Here is a 19,736-nt window from a genome sequence, read left to right as displayed (position 1 = left end):
AATTGTATTTCTGATAGCTGTCACACCCAAGAAAGGACTTGAAGGAGCACCACACGGATGTGATCCACGTTTACAACTGCTGGCTGCTAACATATAAAGTTTCTAAACTACTGACCCGTCTGCTTGGGCAAAAAGGTTTGCTGCAAACGTGCCTGAGTGGAAAGTTAGCATGTCCTGGAGTCATGCAGCTGAAACAGAGAGCATTTTTAGAAAATCAAGCTGAGTGTTGACATCATCAATGGCAAAATGCAATGACACAACTTCTAAATAATCTTCTAAGAGACATAAATTTGTGGATTTCTTTATTTATGCTATTCTGTCCCCCAACAGTTGAAATGTCAAAACGAAGAAGGCGCATAAGCCCCCTAAAATACAGCCGAGTTGTGCAAAAACAACAGTAATCCCTATAATACACAATCTATCACCACACTTCTTATCTCCTGTTGTATAATCCCCTGTACACATTAACCTTTCAGCAATATTACATGTAGAAGAAAAACCCTGAGTATTGTCAATATCCCTTTAGCAGAATTCATCCTATACAACTGTTGCAGTGATGTGCACTGCAGTACTATTTCTCTCACTCTTCAAACCCATGGCTCTCCTTCCTCTGGGGCAGATGCCCCAAGAGAAAACTATTCTTCTCTGGTGTGCCGCGTGCTAGAAACTCTCTCTCTTCTTCTGCAGTTGCAGATTCTTTCCTTCAAGCCTCAGGAAGAGAAACACAGCATTTTGAAAGCCAAATACTATATCAGAAACTCTGCCCAGTAGTTTGACCCCTCAAATAGAAATGTTGTTAAGTACTGCCAAAAAGATTCTGGTCTTCTGTAATGAAAGGATAGCCACTGATTATGGGTAAGGCTTATGCTGGAAAACCAGATGCTACACAGTAGATCAGGCATCAGCACCATGTGCTTCTGACTTCACTACAAGTGCCCTATAGGAAAGCTAGTTTTGCATTTTAGGGTCACCAAATAACAGGGTATTGTCAGAGGTCCCTGTGCCTTGAAGTGAAAAATGTTTTTTCATACTGCAATTTCATGTTGATATTTAACTTTCAGTATTTTTTGATATGCACCATATTGAGTCCACAGATCAATTATCCTTTAGATTATGGTGTTAAGTATATTCATTTCTATAATATTTTTCTAGTCCAACAGCTAGCTTGCTTTGAGCTGAACACTGTAGACTTTGAACCTGCCTGACTTGAAAGAGAAAATAAAAAGACCATTTCATTACCACATATATATGCCTGTAAAATGTTTGAAGTCAAGACAGGAGCTTTTCAGGGTAGTGAAAAACTGCAGGGATAAACAGGCAAAAATGAAAGTACTATTAAGGTAATAATAACAGAAGCCTTACCGTCCAGGTGACTTGAACCGTCGTGGGTGTTAGCACAACAGGATTATGCAGTCGGACAATGACATCTCCCAGTTCTTTCTGGACTTGTCTGTGATCCACACCTTGTGCTGGTGGGCTGATATCTGCCAGGCCAGGCATACACATAAAAGCATTATTTTAATGAGAAGAGTTACATATAGCATCAACAAGAATTACTGAATAGCCTAATGACTTGATTTAAACACACTTTATAGTACTGTTCTTAAAACAATACAGTGCTAAGGTTTAAATACGAACGCCAAAGCATATAAAGTAATGCAAACAAACAGTTTACCCTTAGCTGTTTAGGAAATAATGAAATACAAAGATGTTTAAATGAGTATTCGGACTCAATGGCTAAATTTTCTCAGATCTGGTAAGTGATGAGAGTGATGCAATATTCACTAGTTCCAAAATACTCAGATAATAATAATAATGTTGCCCAGATGTCTGGATCCAAGTTGGTTAGCATAATTGAAGAAAATGAACATTTTTTTTTAATTGTCTTAAAGCATACATGACATTAAGTCATTATACGTTTCCAATCTTTCACTGATTCCCCTCCCACATACCATGCACACAAGAAACCGAACACTAAAAATAGCATTTTTTTTTCTTAAAGCAGATTTTCCCTTTACACATATAGCTAATGAAATCTAGTGCAAATACGAAAAAAGAATTACTCTATGAAGTCATACTGATTCTGATCTAATAGAAGGCCAACAAAAATATTCTACCACAAAAAATTTCTCTTCAAGATTATGTCAAAGACTCCTTCAAAGTGTGTTGGGGAAATTATTTCTTCTATTCAAAATCTGAAGGAATTTGATCGCTTCATACATATCTATGGAAAACTGACTCCATGTCCAGCACGACATGTCGCCCTAGCACCTAGTCCTTCAGGTTATGCCACATTTGGGTTATGCCACTGTGTTAAACTGAATGAAGCTGCATTACCTTTGCTAAACAGGAACTGCAAATACAAAGTATGTGTTGGAAAATGGAGAAGGAGATGTGCAATGTGTCTTTTTAGTGACAGTTTCTGGAAATCATCATTTTCTGTTACATTGCACCAAAAGGAGACTGTTGGGCTACAGCTGTCACCTAGCTAATAGATCACCATAGCACGTCCCCTCCCTCCAACCTAGACAGAAATTAAAGTACTTTCTAGGAGCCAGTGAAGTCTGGATCCCTTCAGTGGATCCTTCAAGGATTTCACACCACCATTCTTCGTCAACAGTTACAGATGCCCTTATTATGTCAATTGTCTCTGTGGATTCATAATGCCTGTTAGAAATACACATCCTGATTGTTTCTGCTGGAATTTTCTTGTAATTTTTCCAGAAGAGGGGATTTGGAACACAAGCATAGATTGTATTGAAAAAGGTCTGATACATTATGGTCACGCCTATCTAGGCATCTGTGAATTCTGTATCAAGCCGTACATGTGGAATTGTATTTTCTGGTATGTACACTTGGAAACTTCTGCATATGCGATGCTCACTGTGTAATGTCTTGTAAGGTCATTTTCACATTACTAGGAGACTTGGTGGAAAAGCAGCTGATCTACCTGTAAGGATATTGTCGAGTACTGGAATAATGAAATCATGACTCTGCCAAAACTGGCTCAAGAAGCTATATTCTGATCACAGTTAAGAGGTCTCTAAAATTAAATTGGTTATATACTTTCTCTAACCTTTCTTTTAACAGAGTCCAATGAACTTAGTATTAGTTGCTAGTAATTTAAAATCCATGGATAGAATTATATATAGTTTCTTTAAAGTGTTTTTAAATCTATGGTTTAGTTTGTTAATAATCCAAACAAGAAATCAACGCTTTTCATAGAGTAATTACTGATTTCTCTGTCCATATTTGATATTAACCATTAAAGGTAAAGCTTTTCAAACTGCCTGACTGTCTACTTGTAGTCCACTGGTGAAATATGCATAAAATCCTATTACTTGTATTTGCTACGCTTAACACCAGGAAATTAAATGCTCATCTATTATAGCTACCACAGACACCTGTTGCAAATTAGTATTATATAGCACTGTTATAGCTGCTCTTTTCTTCCTCCATGGCCACTGTGAATAGGCTTTCTACTGTGTATTAGCTTATTCTGTGAGCCTGAATTGAATTCAGACATAATTAGAAATCACATCAAAACATTATGTTAATTTTCAATTGATTTTATGATTTAATTCTATTAAACTGCAGGCTTGCAAAGAAGCTATAAATCCTGTACATGTCTTGGTGTGCTTGACTGCTAAACAGGTTCTGGAAATGGAAGCTGCAACACATGCTGTAGCTAATTAAAAGACATGTTTTTACTGAAATCAAATTGCTTGTCAGTATGTCAGATAAAAAGTCTATACTTGACACTCAAATGCCAAACAAAGTTGCTTTTTTAACTAGGTGATAAGTTATGCAGACTGAAAGACTGGTGCAAAGAAAAGCATGAGTCATCCTATAATAAAGGGAGAGTAAGAAAGAGAAGAAAATTTGTGATACTCCATGGATAGTCAAGCCACAAAATCCTTGACCAACTCACTCCTTCAGCTTTTCAGAGAGCAGCTCTGCTTCTCCTGTTACAGCAATGACTACTACTTTGAGGGGATAATTATTAAGGACAGACTTATTCAGGAATAGACTGAGATGAGAGAGACTGGATGTAATGGTTGTCGGATAAAGAAATAACACCCTACCCTTGTTTCTATCTTTCTGTCTGGGACCAGCAAAGGACCCAAACCACTAACGTGTTGGAAGCTGACACAGGATGCACTCTCCAAGCACAATTTTATAGCTTCCATAAATAGGGACAGAGGATTTCATTCTGAATTAACTATGAGGGGAGTTAGTACTTTGGAATCAAAAAAAATTATGATTCCAAAAATTATTAATTCCTATATTCCAACCCATTCAACACAGAACTACACTCTTTAATGAAATACTCAAGTAATGAGTTGTCAAAGCCAAAAATATCCACACTGTGAAGAGAAATTTGTTTGTGGCAGTTATACACGGTTAGAACTTGGTGTAATGTGAACAGAAATCAATAGTCAGTTCAATAGCAATGGAGGATCATAGCTATCAATTGTATCACCACCCTGTGAAGGGGGGATTTCACTTCAGCCTTCCCTCTTATGCAGTGGATTAATATAAAGAATTCAGAAATCTTGTACATACATAGAAGGCCCATACTTTTATCAGAATAACTTCAAAATATGCTGAGCATGTAGATGCCTTAATTTACATGAATTCTTTGCCTAAATGTTAGACCAGGTTAACTAATACACTACAGATATTTTTGTGAAAATCTTTTGATTAAAACTAATGCTACACACAGTGTCTGCCTGTTGTAAGTGCTTGTTTTTATAGTATATCCCTATTATTATAATAGAGAAGAAGTAAGGGCACAGAGAGAAAAGATACTGAGGAGAGCATGGTGTTCAGAGCACTTTTCAGAAAAGCTTGGGTAACACATCACTTTCAATAGCAATCAGGCATCAAGGAGCACACCAAGTTTAGGTCAACTGCAAACCAAAAGGTCTACAATGTACTAAGGATTAAAGAGCTAACTTGTGTCTCCTAAGCTACAGATTGATACAGCCAATATTGGACTGTTTTTTTGTCTTTACTGGTTAAGTTCAACTCATGATTCCTTCAGTCAGAGTGCTAAAGCCAAATGGCCAGACTGACCTATTGATCAACTCTCAGTTCCTTTTTTCTATTTTAGCTCAAGCACTAAAGCCTTAATAATTGCTATTACCTTGTGTTCGGACAGGATCTGACATAGGGCTGGGATCACTCAGACCTTGTGAATTGATAGCTCTCACCATAAACAGGTAGATTGTGTTGGGGCGCAGTCCTCTCACAGTGTAGAGAGTGGTCTTCACATGGTTAGCCACTGTTTGCCAACTATTGCTCACAGATTGACTGCAATGAGAACAGGATTGAATGTTACAGACTAATGCAAGAGAAAAATAAAGAAGTGAAAGGACCTACTTTTGCAACCCTATATCAAGTCTAATTACAGGAAAAAGTAGTAAAACCAGGGTAAAAATAAAAATATTTGTTTCAGTTAACTCATCAAGATGGGATAAAAAAATAACACAGTTGTCAGAAGTGTTTCTCCTTTCAACAGAAACAAAAGCTTGTGCTATCTCTCTCAAATAATACCCGGAAAAAAAAAGTGTAGAAGGCTGTAAAGTAAATTTGAATAATAGGCCACTCTTGGGTATAAACCTTAGAAAAGAAAATCCTGTTAAAAGAATAAGTTTCTATACTGCTAAGAAAATTATGTCAATAAATTGACACTGGAAGAAAAGCATTCTCCTTGAACTAAACTCATACTCAAAGTTAAAAAAAAAGGGTCTGAAAATATGTTGGTAAATGAAGGAAAGTACATGAACATTTTTTCGGTCACTACATTTTCCATTGGACATTATTATAATTAGATTAAAATCCACCATATGAAGAGATATCGAGTGTGATTGTTAAAACAGTTTTTCATGGAAAAGACTGGATTATGTTGAATTTTTTGATGGGATGCCATTAAAGCTTATCTAGGGTGAAATATCACAACAGTTCAAAGAGAGAATTTCATTTTATTGTGCTTTCTTTTATAGCATTGATCAAATAATTCTTTAAATATATTAAAAGGAAAAAGAAAATGGAAAGCTACGAGTTTCATTTTGTTTCAGTTGTTTCATTCATGTAATGCATAAAGGACAGTAAAAGTTCCAGAACAAAATCAACTGTCTGCACACAGTTATGTTCTTTGCATATTAACATAGCAGGATGAAGCTTTATCACTGTAACTTCTTAAATTCACATGCATATGCTTTTGACAAATTCTTGCATGAATTTTAATTACAAGATGAAGTAAATTATTTGTCATTTATTACACATCTTAACTAAGGAAAACATTTAAGAATGTGCACATTTTTAAGAGGAAGCGTGTATTACCAACACATGTGAGAGGTACGGTCCATGCTCAAACAAACTTGCTGAACTGAGGTCCAGGAGTTCTTCCCTACCCCATATTAAGTGCTGCTGTGTGGAAGGCAGCAGCTGGATTCTCTTGAACCTCAGGCTGCAGGATGAAATCCTAAATTATCAACACTAGCCTTTTCAGTTAAAAGTTTTAATCTATCTAAAACAGTAAAAAATAGAAATTTAAAGTGCTTTGACTCTTTAATAGGTGCTCCTTTAACAAGAACAGAAATTAAAGTATGCAGAGAGGCTTCAGGATTATCCCTTTATTTTCAGATTATTTGTAGTATGACAGTCAAGCTAACACTGGCTCAAATGATTTGATCTGCAGCATACCCACAGGAGACTCTCACTGACCATTAGTGCTAAGGGAAAAGTAACAAATAACGACTGCATTGTCCTGTTATATTCCTGTTGACCTGAAGAAATAATTAGATGCTCCTCTAATTAATCACTTTGAAAAAAGTGATAAATTGAAAGAAAAAAATCAATTTAGAAAATAAGAATCAATGCCTGCCATAGCAGTTGAGTCGTTTAATGAACTTCTAATGATACGTGTAGAGTCCAAAAGAACAGCACAATACCAGGAGAACAGCTGGTACCAGGGTTTAAGCAAAATTAGAAAGGAAGATTAAAAGTAGAATAATTCACATACCTAAAAGCCTCAATGATGTATGCACTAGCTGGTAGGCTTCCAGGGGTCCCTGGTTGCCAGGACAGGGTGACACTGTTCTTAGTAACATCAGTGACCTGAGGTTTGGATGGTGGCCCAGGGAGGTCATTTATATCGTAATTTTTACTGATTGTTGCTCCACCGGATTCTGTAAGGAGCAAATATAAAACAATTACTTTTTACCCTTGATTGTGTAAATTTGATCAAAGTAGAAGATTAAAAGGAAAAACATGCCAAACATCTGCAAAATCAGAACAATCAGTGTTCTTAATCTGTAAAGAACTAAGTCAACAATTGCACTACCACGTACATCTTTGGACAAAGAGCTGTTGTTCCTTAGGTACATACTGAAAGAAAAAAACCCTGCAAAACTCAAAAGGTTATATATAAATATATAAAAAAGAAAAGAAATACTAATTTAAAAAGTTCAGTTTTGCTGAAATTTACATAAAATATCAAAACCTCAGTTATTAGAAGGCTGAGCAAGTTCCTATATCCAGATCAACTCCATTACTCACTGAGAGCGCACTGGACTTTGCTAGGACTCTGTGTAGGCATGATAGTTTTCTTGCCCAAGCCAATTACTAGATGAATCCACAGTTTATTAATAATCCTGTTTAGAAGAGTTATAGCATACGCTGTCACTGGAGACAAATACAAATTTTTTCATTATCAATGGGCATTCAAAGATAACAGCAATGAAATGCAAGGCGTGTGAAGGAACCCAGCCTTCCCACCTAAAACTTCTCCATCTCAGTCCCAAAATTTCTAGTCTTACTTGACTCATACTGCTCTAGTATAGTCTATACTTCCATTTTGTGCCAGCTGAAAAACAGCCACTGGACATCGCTTACCTGTCACCTCAAGCACGGCACTCCAAGATGTCTCCCCACTGGAACTTGTAGCAACGCATGTGTAAGTCCCAGTATCAGACAGCTAGATATAAAAAACAGTTAACCTTTTAGAATCAGCTGACAGCCTTTACTGTTTTTCTAAATGTTTCTTGGTAAGAAAGACTTAATCTACATTTTACACCAGACTAGAGGGCACAGGACATTTTCAAACAATCATTTAATGGTAGCTTACTTTTAGAGGACTATAATAAGATTACTTGCTTCTAGTAATTTTCTAATTCTAATTTTCATATTGCTAATGGTACCAGTACAGCATGTAAGTGCTGCACAAAGGGTGTTTTAGACAGTGTCAATCTTTGCATTGGTTACAACAAATGCAGGTAATAATCAGGTAACAATATAACAACAATTAACTTCTTAGAGGGTAAAATCTCACTGTTCATTATCCCATGATGACCCAGAGATAGTTTCCAGTGCCAGGAGGGCTGTTACATAGTCTGACACTCTTACGACAGATTAAGTAATTTCTATACAGGTCACCACATGTACAGATACTGTTGATGAGATTTAACAGTGATTCTCTCTACACAGACTGTCGTCCAAGCCATTTTCAAATGGCAAAGTTAACTCAGGTCCTACACCATGCATACCTTTCTGCTGTTTCACATGGGATTTTATTTCAGGCTTGCAAAGCACTTTGGTAGAAAAGAAATGCATTTGTATGAAACTGTTGTGATTCCCTTGTCAGTTCATATACTTCAAATTTATTTGGGGAAACCATTTTGAATTATATTGTCAGTATTCACCTCATTGCTGTATAAATTGTTCTACTGGAAAATTTGCCAAGTGTTTTGCTGTTCCCTACTTCAATCTAAAGATTTCTGAGACAGGAATCAGGGAAGGTTACAGAAATGGGTGGAAAATGGTAACTTTACAAAGCACAAAATATACAGAGGAGCCCTCCTACCACTATGTATGAAGCATGGTAATCTGGAGATGGAACCAGAAGAGGGAGAGTGTTGATTCTAGTAATAGAGAAGAGTTATATTCACCATCAGGTGACTTGACAGAAATAGGACTGGATCCAAGAAGCTTTATTGGACTTTAAGGAATCATAATGGGTGTTCTGCTAAATGCAGATTGGCACTGTAGCAAAAGGGTTTACACCTTTCTTCAAGAAGAATGTCAAGGCAAATAACTGAGATGCTATTTAGATTATTTGTTGATATATAACTTAATTCATTTTTAACTTTTGTCATGTCTGAATTTTGGTGGTATTTACTTCAGATACACTAGGACTGCATTGTACCATTCTTATGGGCAGGAAGCAACTGGTAAATGTCAGTTCAATAATCCGAATGAGCACGGCTTGCATTTTAGGAGGTGCTTTTGCCATGAAACACAAGCAATAATAAAACCTCTCTGACAATGTCTAGAGACTCAGAATATAGAGGTACTGCTAACGAAATGAGAAAGACTCTTGAAATGAGACAGATTTTCCAGAGGAAAGAGTCTTGCCACATTCTGAAGTAGTGCTTTGTTTTGCTTCTTCTGAGCTTTTATTAAATATATAATTCTTCATTATGTGATAACGGAGAATATTTCTCAAGGCTATGGTTCTCAATTTCATTTGTGTACCGTGACAGATGGTGTATGGCATACTCAATGAAGTATGTGGTATACACAACAGAGTAACTTGCAGAAGGCAAACTCAACATACAAAGCAAGCTGGAGATATGCTGCCTCTTGCAAGTTATGGTGAATTATCTAACTTCCAGACCGTGGATGGATTAGATACACACATAGTCTATTGATAATTCAATTATTTATACTTTTTTTTGTGCTATGGAAAAAAATAACAGGGGAGGTGAATGGAAAATCTTTGCTGATATTCAGTAAAATGAACAGTTTTCTTCCTTCGTTAATGCAGATGTCTAAAACTGGTGTAGTACACTTCTATGGAGCAGAACGGAGTTTTCTGTCTGTGTTGACCTGTCTGAAATGGTACTGAGTGAGTGACGTATGTGAGATTTTAGTTGTCTTCCTCAGAGCAACTGGGAAAACTGGCTCATCAGCAAAATCTCTAGGTTCGTGTTTATGACATTGGCCCATGGTTCACTGTGACTGCTGCAGACTCGTAAATAATTTGATTTACACACAGAAAGAGGGTTACATAGCAGAAGAAGATGTTCTCAAAGGTCTAAATATTAGTGGCTCAATCTTTACCCATATCTTGAAATCTTTTATGATTGCCATAGTGATTATTACTTGTGAGGGGAGGAGAGGGCTGAGGACATGCGGGTGATAAATATTAATTTGTTTTGAACTTGGGTATGTAAGTGTACTTGGACACATTTCATGGCCATTTTTTGCTTGGGAAGTGCTAGTCCCTGCTTAGATAGACTGGAGATAAAAATTAAACATTCCAGATTTAAATCCATATTTAATTCACAAAAATTGCAAGGTACAGGAGAAATCTGCTTTTCATGGTTGTGCGTGGTTCTTGTTCTTAAGTCTGAGTGAAACAGTGCACATTACTGCAGTCAAGGGGTCTATAAAAAATGTCTTTCTGAGTCTTTAAGGAAAATTGGTTACTAGTGAATGAGCCACTTAAGGATCAATAAAAGCTTCATGTCTTTCAAAACCACACTCACTACTAATACTGTTTTCTTCTCCCCTTGCAAGCAACATTTTTTCCTTTAGTTTACAGACTTTGTGCCTCTAACAGCGAGATTAATGCGCTGGCACGATTCAGAACCAATTTCATTGTTTGCATAGCTGCATGCAGACAGGTATCCCAGGAGCTTATGCCTCTTGGACACTCCACAGAAGCCCATCATAGATGCCTGAAAGTTTGTTTGAAATCACTAAGCTTCCACCTTTAATTGCTGCTTTCTAACACTACTGGGGAATCTTGACCATTCAAGCGCACTCGTTAATCCAGCTCTACAGGAAAAATGCATTAACCTTCGTGGCCTAAACCTGCCTTCAGTCCAGGGAGGAAGGATAAAATGTTTACTCAATGAAAGCTAGCATAAATTTTTTAATAAATTCCATTTTGTTCTACGGAAATTAACAATTCATCCACAATCACTGACAAGATGGTATCAGAAAACAAAATTGCACTTTATAACTTGTCCTCATTAGCTACATTTATTGACATTTTTTTGGATGGCAAAGCTAAGTGCAGAAATTACTCCTGACAAAATTAAATGGTTTCTGAAATTGTCTTTAAGTTCTAGACAAATAATTACATTTACCTTATTATTTTTTCCATATACATGCTTGTTTACACAAACAACTACACATTTTTATCTTTGAATGAAGAAAAAATTAAAAGCCCAAACACAGTTTAGTGATGCAGTGTTTATCAACAAAATCTGATTTTATACTATTTGGAATACTGTAAGATTTATTTCTACTTTTAAGATATCATATTATCTCCTGTGTCAAAATGTAAATATTATGATAGGCAGTGCATTTTGAATAGAAATCCCTCTGCATATATGTTACAGTATTAGTTGTCTTCTCCCATTCACAGCCTTATGGAACATCTCCAGCAAGCGCAACATTAGAATAAATCAGCCAGCTCAAGGCTACCAAGACTCATTGATGGAGAAATTGCATGGCCAAACCCTGATGAACTCCAGAATCACTTGCTAGCACAATAGCTCCTTGGAAAATTATGATCAGGTGTTGAAAATGAACTGCTCTACGCTTGAACAGAGACAACAGGCCAAACACTTCATGGTAAGACCAACTGAAAAGGTGAGGGAAGTCTTTCTTCTTACATGTCTATCCATCCCCAACTCGTGTGTTTTATTGAAACATAAGTCAGATTTTAAATATCCATTCTATTGCTAGGAAATTCTGATAGAAATATCTGATGTTAGTTTGGCTCTTCTCCCCCCTCCCCCTTCTCTACAGAATGTCAAAGAACGAAACAGGATGTGGACTTGCTGAGAATTTCATAGTAAAAAAGACAATAAAGTTAATTTTGAAGACAACAGACAGCAAGACAGCAGAGCTGCTTGACACACACCAACAGCTTTAGACTAGCCATGTACCACCTGTAGCACTTGTTATGTCATCGCTACTCACCCGCAGAGTTTTAATCTGAAGTGTCCCCTGATCCTGTATGGATGTTCGAGGGTCTCTGCCCAGGAAGGTGAACCCTTCTTTTAGCCAGCTGATGACAGGAAGGGGGTCGCCGGTTGCCTTGCACTTCAGCAAAGCTGTCCCATCCACTGCCAGTGTCTGATTGACTGGCCCCTGGAGGATGATGGGTGGCGGCCGATCTGTCAAGACTAAACAGTGACACAGGTGTTGGCATCCACACCTTTAACAATCCTCTGCTGCTGTTAGCCCTTTCCTTGACACAGCACCAGTTTTAACAGACTGATTTAAGTTAGCGTCTAAAAGGCAAAAAACATTGTTTTTGGAAGACCCACAGACACATGTTAACAATTAGCTGGTATATTTGAAAAGTGTTTTTGTAAGCATTTTATTTCATCGCTTCGAGATAACACCTAGATATATAAAATTCTGTTGGCAGAGATCATCAGACTCATTTGATTAAGTCAGGATGAAAATTAAGACTTTGATCCAGAAAAGAACTGAACTACATCTCTTCTTTCTTCCAATTTAGGAAAGCACAGCATACGTTTCGTGTCACATCAAAATGTGCTTAATGGCTTACCTGATTTAGGGCCTCAAAAAGAGAAAATCTGTTAAAGTTCAAATTGAAACATGTAGCCATTTTAGCAGGGATACTAATCACATCCCCCATTCACACTCAACTTGCAAGTTTTCATCAGCAAAAATATCTAACAATAATACAAAACATTTTCATAATGTAAGTGATCTAAAGGACTCTACCACTCTTTCCAGTGGAGAAAAATTCAAACTCAATGAAGCCATTGAACAGCTTACTTATCAAATCACAAACTCTTAATTTTTTTTTCCCTCTAGTAATTTACATTTGAATGCTTGAAATACTGCTTAAAGGACTCCATAACCAGTGAGCAAGTGCATGGCTACGTATAAACCTCATTCCATGACCAGTGGGATATCTGGAAGCTGAGGTATCATGTTCGCTTGTCTTGAAAAACCCATTTCTCTTGAATAATTCTTCTGTTGAACCTATTCTCTGTGACATCTGCTAAGCAGCAAAATATAACTCTTTGTTTCTAAAGGATATGTTTATACAAAGCGAATGTGAAATACTTGACTATAACAAGGCTATGGCTCCTGCAAAAAATCAGTATAACAGAACTGAGAATTCATTTTTATATATTCACCTACCACACTGCTGCTGTTTTAAATCTTTCAACAACTGAACAATTATGCAATCGGTATTAAATATTGTAACAGGCAGGATTAGCTCTTACACCAGTGTAAGTCAGCCTGCCTCCACTGATGTCAATTGAGTTTGAATCATTTATTCTAGCTGAGAATCTGGTTTGTTATAGTCCATACACAACACCTGACTAACAATGAAGTGAAAATCAATTATTGTGAAGCAATATGGTTTCTGTTGTATTTGAGCTGTTTGAGATGTAGACCTCTGGAACCTTCAACTGATCCAAAGTGCTTTCATTATGTTATTTAACAAATAAAAAATATTAGGTGGATGTTAGTGGTACATTTTATACCTAAAATAATTGTTTCTGAAATTGTAATATTGCAAAAATACAACTACCTTCTTTTATTAACAAGTTACACAAAGGATAGACTCATTAGCATTAGTAGCACCTTGGAGTGTGAGTGCATCACATTTATTGAAACTGAAACTACAAAGCCAATACAGACTATGAACATGAGAATGTGAAAGTTATTTTGGAATTCTGAAATATCACCCACTGAACACTGGGACAGGAGGATGGGACAGGAAAAACTATATAACAAGAAAAGAGAAAATGTAATGTATTTTCACCTTGATACGAAATTTTTGATCTCATTAAGGTTCCTTATGACTACACAGTTCAGCCATTTGGTGAAATAAAAATTGGTCTCAGCTCATATGTAAGATCAACATACCTGCAGCATGAGTATATTCAAAAGAAAACTTAGCTGCGTAAGTAATGTAAACCAGCAAATTTCAGTTTTCTAGGTAGCTAAAAATTAACAAAAAATAATTACTTAAGTTGCTAATTATTCCATTGCAGTTATTTGTTGCATCGAATTGCCTTTCATGTCTGTAGCAATGTAGATATTTTCCAAACCTACCGCGTTACAGATATTGTTATTTGGCATGTAATTAGGTTTTTTACAGCCCAAATGAGGAGCTCATAATCCTTTAAATAGCTCTGATCAATAGTATAATTGAAAGTCTCCTGGCCAGAAGGAATCTTCATTTTCAAGGGTGTTATGGGTGAAAGAACACTACAGGTTTCCATGACACTAAGGCTAAAGGTTAAATGAACACTTAGGGTTTGCACTGATCTGTGAACGACTGTATTGTCTTCACAACTATGACTTGTAAATCTTCTCTAAAACGTGTATATGTGCATGTATACCTATATTCCTACTACATAGGTCTCCTGTACAAGGATTAAAAACTTGGTCATAGGTTTAAAAGATATATCATAAGCATTCTGAAGAACAGAGAGGTAATGAAAAATATCCACAAGAAGGTTGGGGGTTTTCTTAGAATCTTTTGCAACATTTAAATTTTTTATTTAAATTTTACATTATTTTCTCCTAGCAGGAAACTTTTATATTCATTCTGCAGAAATATTTTGTATGGCTAAACTATAATTGCATTGTAAAAGAGAAGTTGATTTCAAAATTATTTAAAAATGTTTTTGAAACTATTTGTCTGTAACCATATACCCACTTATTCTGGTAACTAAAAAATTATCACTTTCCTTTTGTGATAAAATACAGCTTAAATTTTGAGCAGAGTATCAGAAAAGAACAAACTAAGTTTATTAATGAATGGTTTATTCACTACAAATGCAATTTGAATAAACAGAAACCATGTTTAAATTTGGGTGGAATTTGGTCAAATTATAAGAAAAAATTAAAATAAGAAAACAATGAAATTAAGTCTTTACTTTGGCACTTCCAATAGCATAATTTCTAAAGTTTGCTGGTGAATTACTGGGGAAAATCAGACACAAGTCATGAATTTCTCTTCACGAACACTAGCATGACAGGGCAGGGTGCTCTCCTGAGAGGTGGAAAAGCAGACACCAACCCTTTCTCTGTCTTTTTTGTGGAAGAGCTTCACAGGAGGCTGTGAAGTTTTTCTGAATCTCTCTTGTTCGTAAATGTCACACTTGCTATAAAACATGTAATGCACATTTGATCAGGGACAGGAATCATGGTGGCCAGATTTGCAGACCAGTAAACTGTGAGTATTCTTCCAGGATGATTTGAGAGAGACATATACCGGAATATTCAATAGTCCTACAGTCAAAAAATTGCAGAGGAGTTTGCAAGAAATGCCTTAAGTGTCTATTCTAAATCAGTGGAGATGAAGCTGTTGAGGTATGCTGCCAACTCCTCCTCTCTTCTTTTTTTTTTTGACATCTGTTCCAAATTCTCCTTATAGGTCCAGCCTTTTGCTTTCATTCAAAAGCCCAGAAATGTGATCTTTTTAATTAATTGAATATTTTAAAACACTTCATTCTTATGTTGCCATCCAGTGGGGGAGGTTAAGCTTGCTCCTCCATTCCAATACTCATCCTAACCTGCAGCTGCTGAGCAAACTAGTATTGGTTGGCTGATCCCACAGTTGAGCATGCAGTGGTAGAAATTTTTATTAATAAATATAAATAATGACTAGATTAGGAGAAGCTGAGAACTGCTCCAAAATAATGGTGGATATATCTATGGAATAAATTACTAATCGTAAACTATTCTTTTTATCTTGAGCACAGACATAGTTAGATGGAAGCATTTGTTTTAATTGCATGATCTGTCTTTGTAAGACTGAGAGCTGCATATTCACTTCTTGAGTTTGAAAGGATTGCTAAGAATGTCTGAACTTTTAAAATTATTTTGCTTTTCCAGATGTGCGTTAGATAGTGGATTAGGTGATAGCCTGTCAAGAAAATACAAGATTTGAATTTCAAATACACTGATGGCTCTTAGCACAGTCCATAATCAGCAAAATTATCACTCAGCTCAGCACATTTCATCACAGCTAGTAATCTCTTCTCATGTGAACTCAGGAGTTAAAAATATTTCCAGTGAAGACTTGTAAGTGCAAAAATGTAACAACTGAAACACTGCTATATATGGTATAATTAAGCACTTGTTTTTCTGCACATGACATGTTTTCATTCTGTATTGGAACTTCAATTGGATCTAAATTACTCTGGATCAAACAAAAATGTGCTCAAAATGAAAAAGATGGTTCACCACTATTATTAAATCATTAACCATACACAAAAATTCTGGGCTAAGAAGTAAAACTGAAATCATCAGCCAAAAACTAGAACACTAATGCTTAAGTATATAGCTAGCATGCACAGTGTTTATCCTTTATTATATTTTTAAAACCATTAAATTTGATTTCCCTACTGATAAAAATCATTAGCTTCCATAACTTCTGCTCAGCATCAACCAAAACAGATTATTTAGATATTTATGGTTAACTTCCTAACTGAAAGCAATTAAAAAAAATCTGTGATCTAATGGTACATTTATTTATATAATCTCAGTTCCACTATATTGTTCTGGCACTTTTCTCCTGACCTCACCTGCCCTTTGACTCAAGGAAGAAATGGTATTTCTATAAAGCAACCTTGTATTATTTCATGATGATCATGCTGAACGCGGGTTCTGGAACGCTTCTGAAGAACGCAGGCCTTGCATTCCTTGAGCAGCAGAGCCACCAGCTAATGCTTTCTCTTGCAATGTGGAATGCACACCGCCTTTCATCAGAATTAACTGTAGTTGAGTTTGCATTGTAGTAGGGACATCTTTGTGATCTTTCTGTTGACTTGTTAAATAAACTAACAAAAATTCCAAAGAGGTCATTAGGATTTATTATTTTTTTCCCACATACAGGAAATAGATAGACCACAGGTTTTGTCTGTCAAAAGGAAGAATTTCTCATCACTAATATCCTTGAACCTGATTTGATCCTCTTGGCCCCTGTTGCAATAAATCTGTACAGCATCAGCAGGTGCAACCATTAACAGCTCAATGTCCTCTTAGCCAATGTTTGTGTGTTCTATTTATTCCAATCATAGTCATGGCACTGAATCAGGTAGTGCTATGGACAGATATTAAAAAATACTGCCTTTCCATTAATTTTAAATGACCTTTTAATCTACATTTAAATTTGAATTGACTGAAAATGCATCATTTTGTCATAGACTGTGAGAAAAAGAACTTAAAGAGACTGAAGAGCGAAGGTTAGCCTTTAGTGTCCAGAAACTACTTTATAGAAAAGCAATGTGCTTGTAAAGATGCAAGGATATGGCAGAAATTATCTTCCCTTGTCATAAAAATATAGACAGCTTTTGGAAAACAAAGAAAAGGCATCAAATTAATGCTCAAACCTCTATAACGTGAGCCTGAACCTCTCTACCTGTCACTTGTGATGAATGTGCTCTTGCGAAAAGCCAGATTATTCAGATTTCGACATCTTTTCAAACTTTCATGGTGCAGGCAGGTCTCTAAGGGAACAGTAAAAGTAGACCTCTGCATATAACAACAGTTTTAATGGAAAAAATTCATCAAAGTCTGTCAGGAGATATTTAATGAGTCAGTTAAGACAAGGAATAATGATGCCAGCGAATGCAACAATCTTCTCGTATTACCATTAAAGGACGTAAACTGTCTTCTATCCACAATAGGATGAAGAGGGATATCAACAGGATTCCTGACATATGAAAAGGATTCATGTTTGCAGATAGAGTAAGGAAAACTTCCAGGTAGGATAACTTTCAAACCCAAAATTTTGAAATGGAAAAGATCAAGACAGATAATGCAGTGCTTTTCCTTTCCTGAAAACCCTACCTGTGTCTTTACACTTCTCTTTTCACATCTAACCATACTGAGAAATTCTTAGAATACTGCTCTTAGGTAAGGAAATATCTTGGTGCCTTATTGCCACAGGGACTAACGGGCTACATGTTGTAGCTGTTCTAAACCAACAGTACTCCAGTAAGTTCAAGGCAATGGTGTTGATTTATTTGAGCTAAGGCCAGATCCCCAAACTAGCTGTCTAAGATAATACTGAAAACTGGGACTGAGGTGGGAATTGAGCCTGATTATTCTGCATCCCAGTTCACTGCATTAATCACAAACCTATTAATTCTTCACAATATTTTTTGCAGTCATATTTTAGCTCCAGTGAACTGAGAAGTTTTCTTTCTCACCAGCCCTATTCTAAGCTGGTTTTTACCTTGTTTGTGTTATTAAGCACCCTCCAGAAAGCAACCAAAAGGCAAACTAAACTTCAATGCCTTTATAATACCACAGAAAATTGCACAGAGACCCTTTTTCATTGTATTTTCTGTATGAAATTGTCTTTTTACTTGTATGAATTATGTGATCTCATATGCCTTTATTTACACAGCTTTTAAAATACTTTTGACAGGAAAAAACAATAGGAATTTCTATAGCTTACCATCAGTAACCTCCAGCTGAGCCTTTGCTAAAATGCTTCCAGCAACCGTCAGTGCTTGACAAATGTAGTAGCCTGCATCAGACCGCTGAATGTTGGTAATAGTGAGGTCTCCGGTTGGTGACACTGAATACCTGCTGTTGGGTTGGAGGGGCTGGTTTGGGAAGAGTAGATTCTGCAAAGACAGTTCATCTCACATCAATTCAAAACACAAAAGCACCACTTTTCCCTCAGCTAGAGAGACAATGATAGTTCCTTAAAAGTACTATATATAAACTAGAAGAACAAGTAAGTGTGGTTATGATTTTATGAACACATAGAGCTAGCCTTCCCTGCCTTGGGCAACTTGCAGTTTAAATTAGAAACAGCCTTTTGACAGCACACAGTGGTGTTTTCTGGAAGGGGGTTGAGGCAAGGAGAAATTTTCCAGTGATCACACTTGAGTGATTTGTATTGGTGACACATTCATCTTCATTCTGATTTTAATTGTAATAATATACTTAACTGGCTATCAAAACAGGAGGACACAATACTACAGTAAACATTAGAAAAACTAGTAGAACGAATTGAATCCTGGGGACTTGAGGGAGCACAGCGCTACTGCTTGACTGCGAATATGTTCTAGGCAAAGGAGAAAGTAAGATCCTGGCACAGAAAAAAAGCTGGGAGGAAGATACAAATAGGTCAAAAAGTAGGAGAAGCTGGCAGAGCATGAGTTCTTAAAAGAGAAGTAAAAGGAAATTAAAACTGGGATATACCAAAGGAGAAAAGCAGCACAGAGCCTTGAGGGTGAAGAAAAAGGGTATATATCTGATGTGGAAATCATCAGAGAGAAAAAAAAAATCATATAGTATAAGACATCAGTTAGCGCGTAACAGGGAGATTAGCTTTTGCCTTTGGGCTGAGTTGGAGAAAAGAGAGATGTCAATAACAATAACTGGAATGGATGTAGCAGTCATTGCATATGATGAAGAACTGAATGAATCAATAATACAGAAAAGGACAGCAAAGCTTTTAGCGGTGAGGGCTGTGTTTTCAAGGAAAAAGTTACATTGTCTGGCACAGCTCTTGATGTGAATAAAAAAGAGCAGGAAAAGGGAGGAAGGCAATGTGAAAACATCAGCAGCATTGCCCAATGAAACAGAAAGGGGAACAGATTAAAAAATAATCAAACAACAGTAAATCCTGTCTGGCTTTTATGTCAGCCAAACAAGCCTTTCTGAAAAATACAATTGTTTGTATCAGG

The 19,736-nt window shown here is 36.4% G+C and overlaps 1 protein-coding gene across 15 annotated transcripts in view; it reads right to left on the bottom strand.

The window, feature by feature from the left end:
• Positions 1 to 19,736, bottom strand: part of ROBO2 (roundabout guidance receptor 2) — a 1,133,103-nt gene that overhangs the window by 79,829 nt on the left and 1,033,538 nt on the right. For all 15 annotated transcript variants that reach the window (XM_075433863.1, XM_075433885.1, XM_075433921.1 and 12 more), the window contains 6 exons: positions 18,494 to 18,665; positions 12,004 to 12,209; positions 7,903 to 7,984; positions 7,031 to 7,196; positions 5,150 to 5,316; positions 1,363 to 1,484 (listed from right to left, as the gene is read on the bottom strand). In XM_075433863.1, the coding sequence (XP_075289978.1) occupies positions 1,363 to 1,484; positions 5,150 to 5,316; positions 7,031 to 7,196; positions 7,903 to 7,984; positions 12,004 to 12,209; positions 18,494 to 18,665 (915 nt within the window). The remainder of the gene's footprint in view (positions 1 to 1,362; positions 1,485 to 5,149; positions 5,317 to 7,030; positions 7,197 to 7,902; positions 7,985 to 12,003; positions 12,210 to 18,493; positions 18,666 to 19,736) is intronic.

The sequence above is a fragment of the Opisthocomus hoazin genome, chromosome 1 (genome assembly GCF_030867145.1).
Source record: "Opisthocomus hoazin isolate bOpiHoa1 chromosome 1, bOpiHoa1.hap1, whole genome shotgun sequence".
NCBI lineage: Eukaryota > Metazoa > Chordata > Aves > Opisthocomiformes > Opisthocomidae > Opisthocomus > Opisthocomus hoazin.
This window is presented reverse-complemented; position numbering and strand designations above follow the sequence as displayed.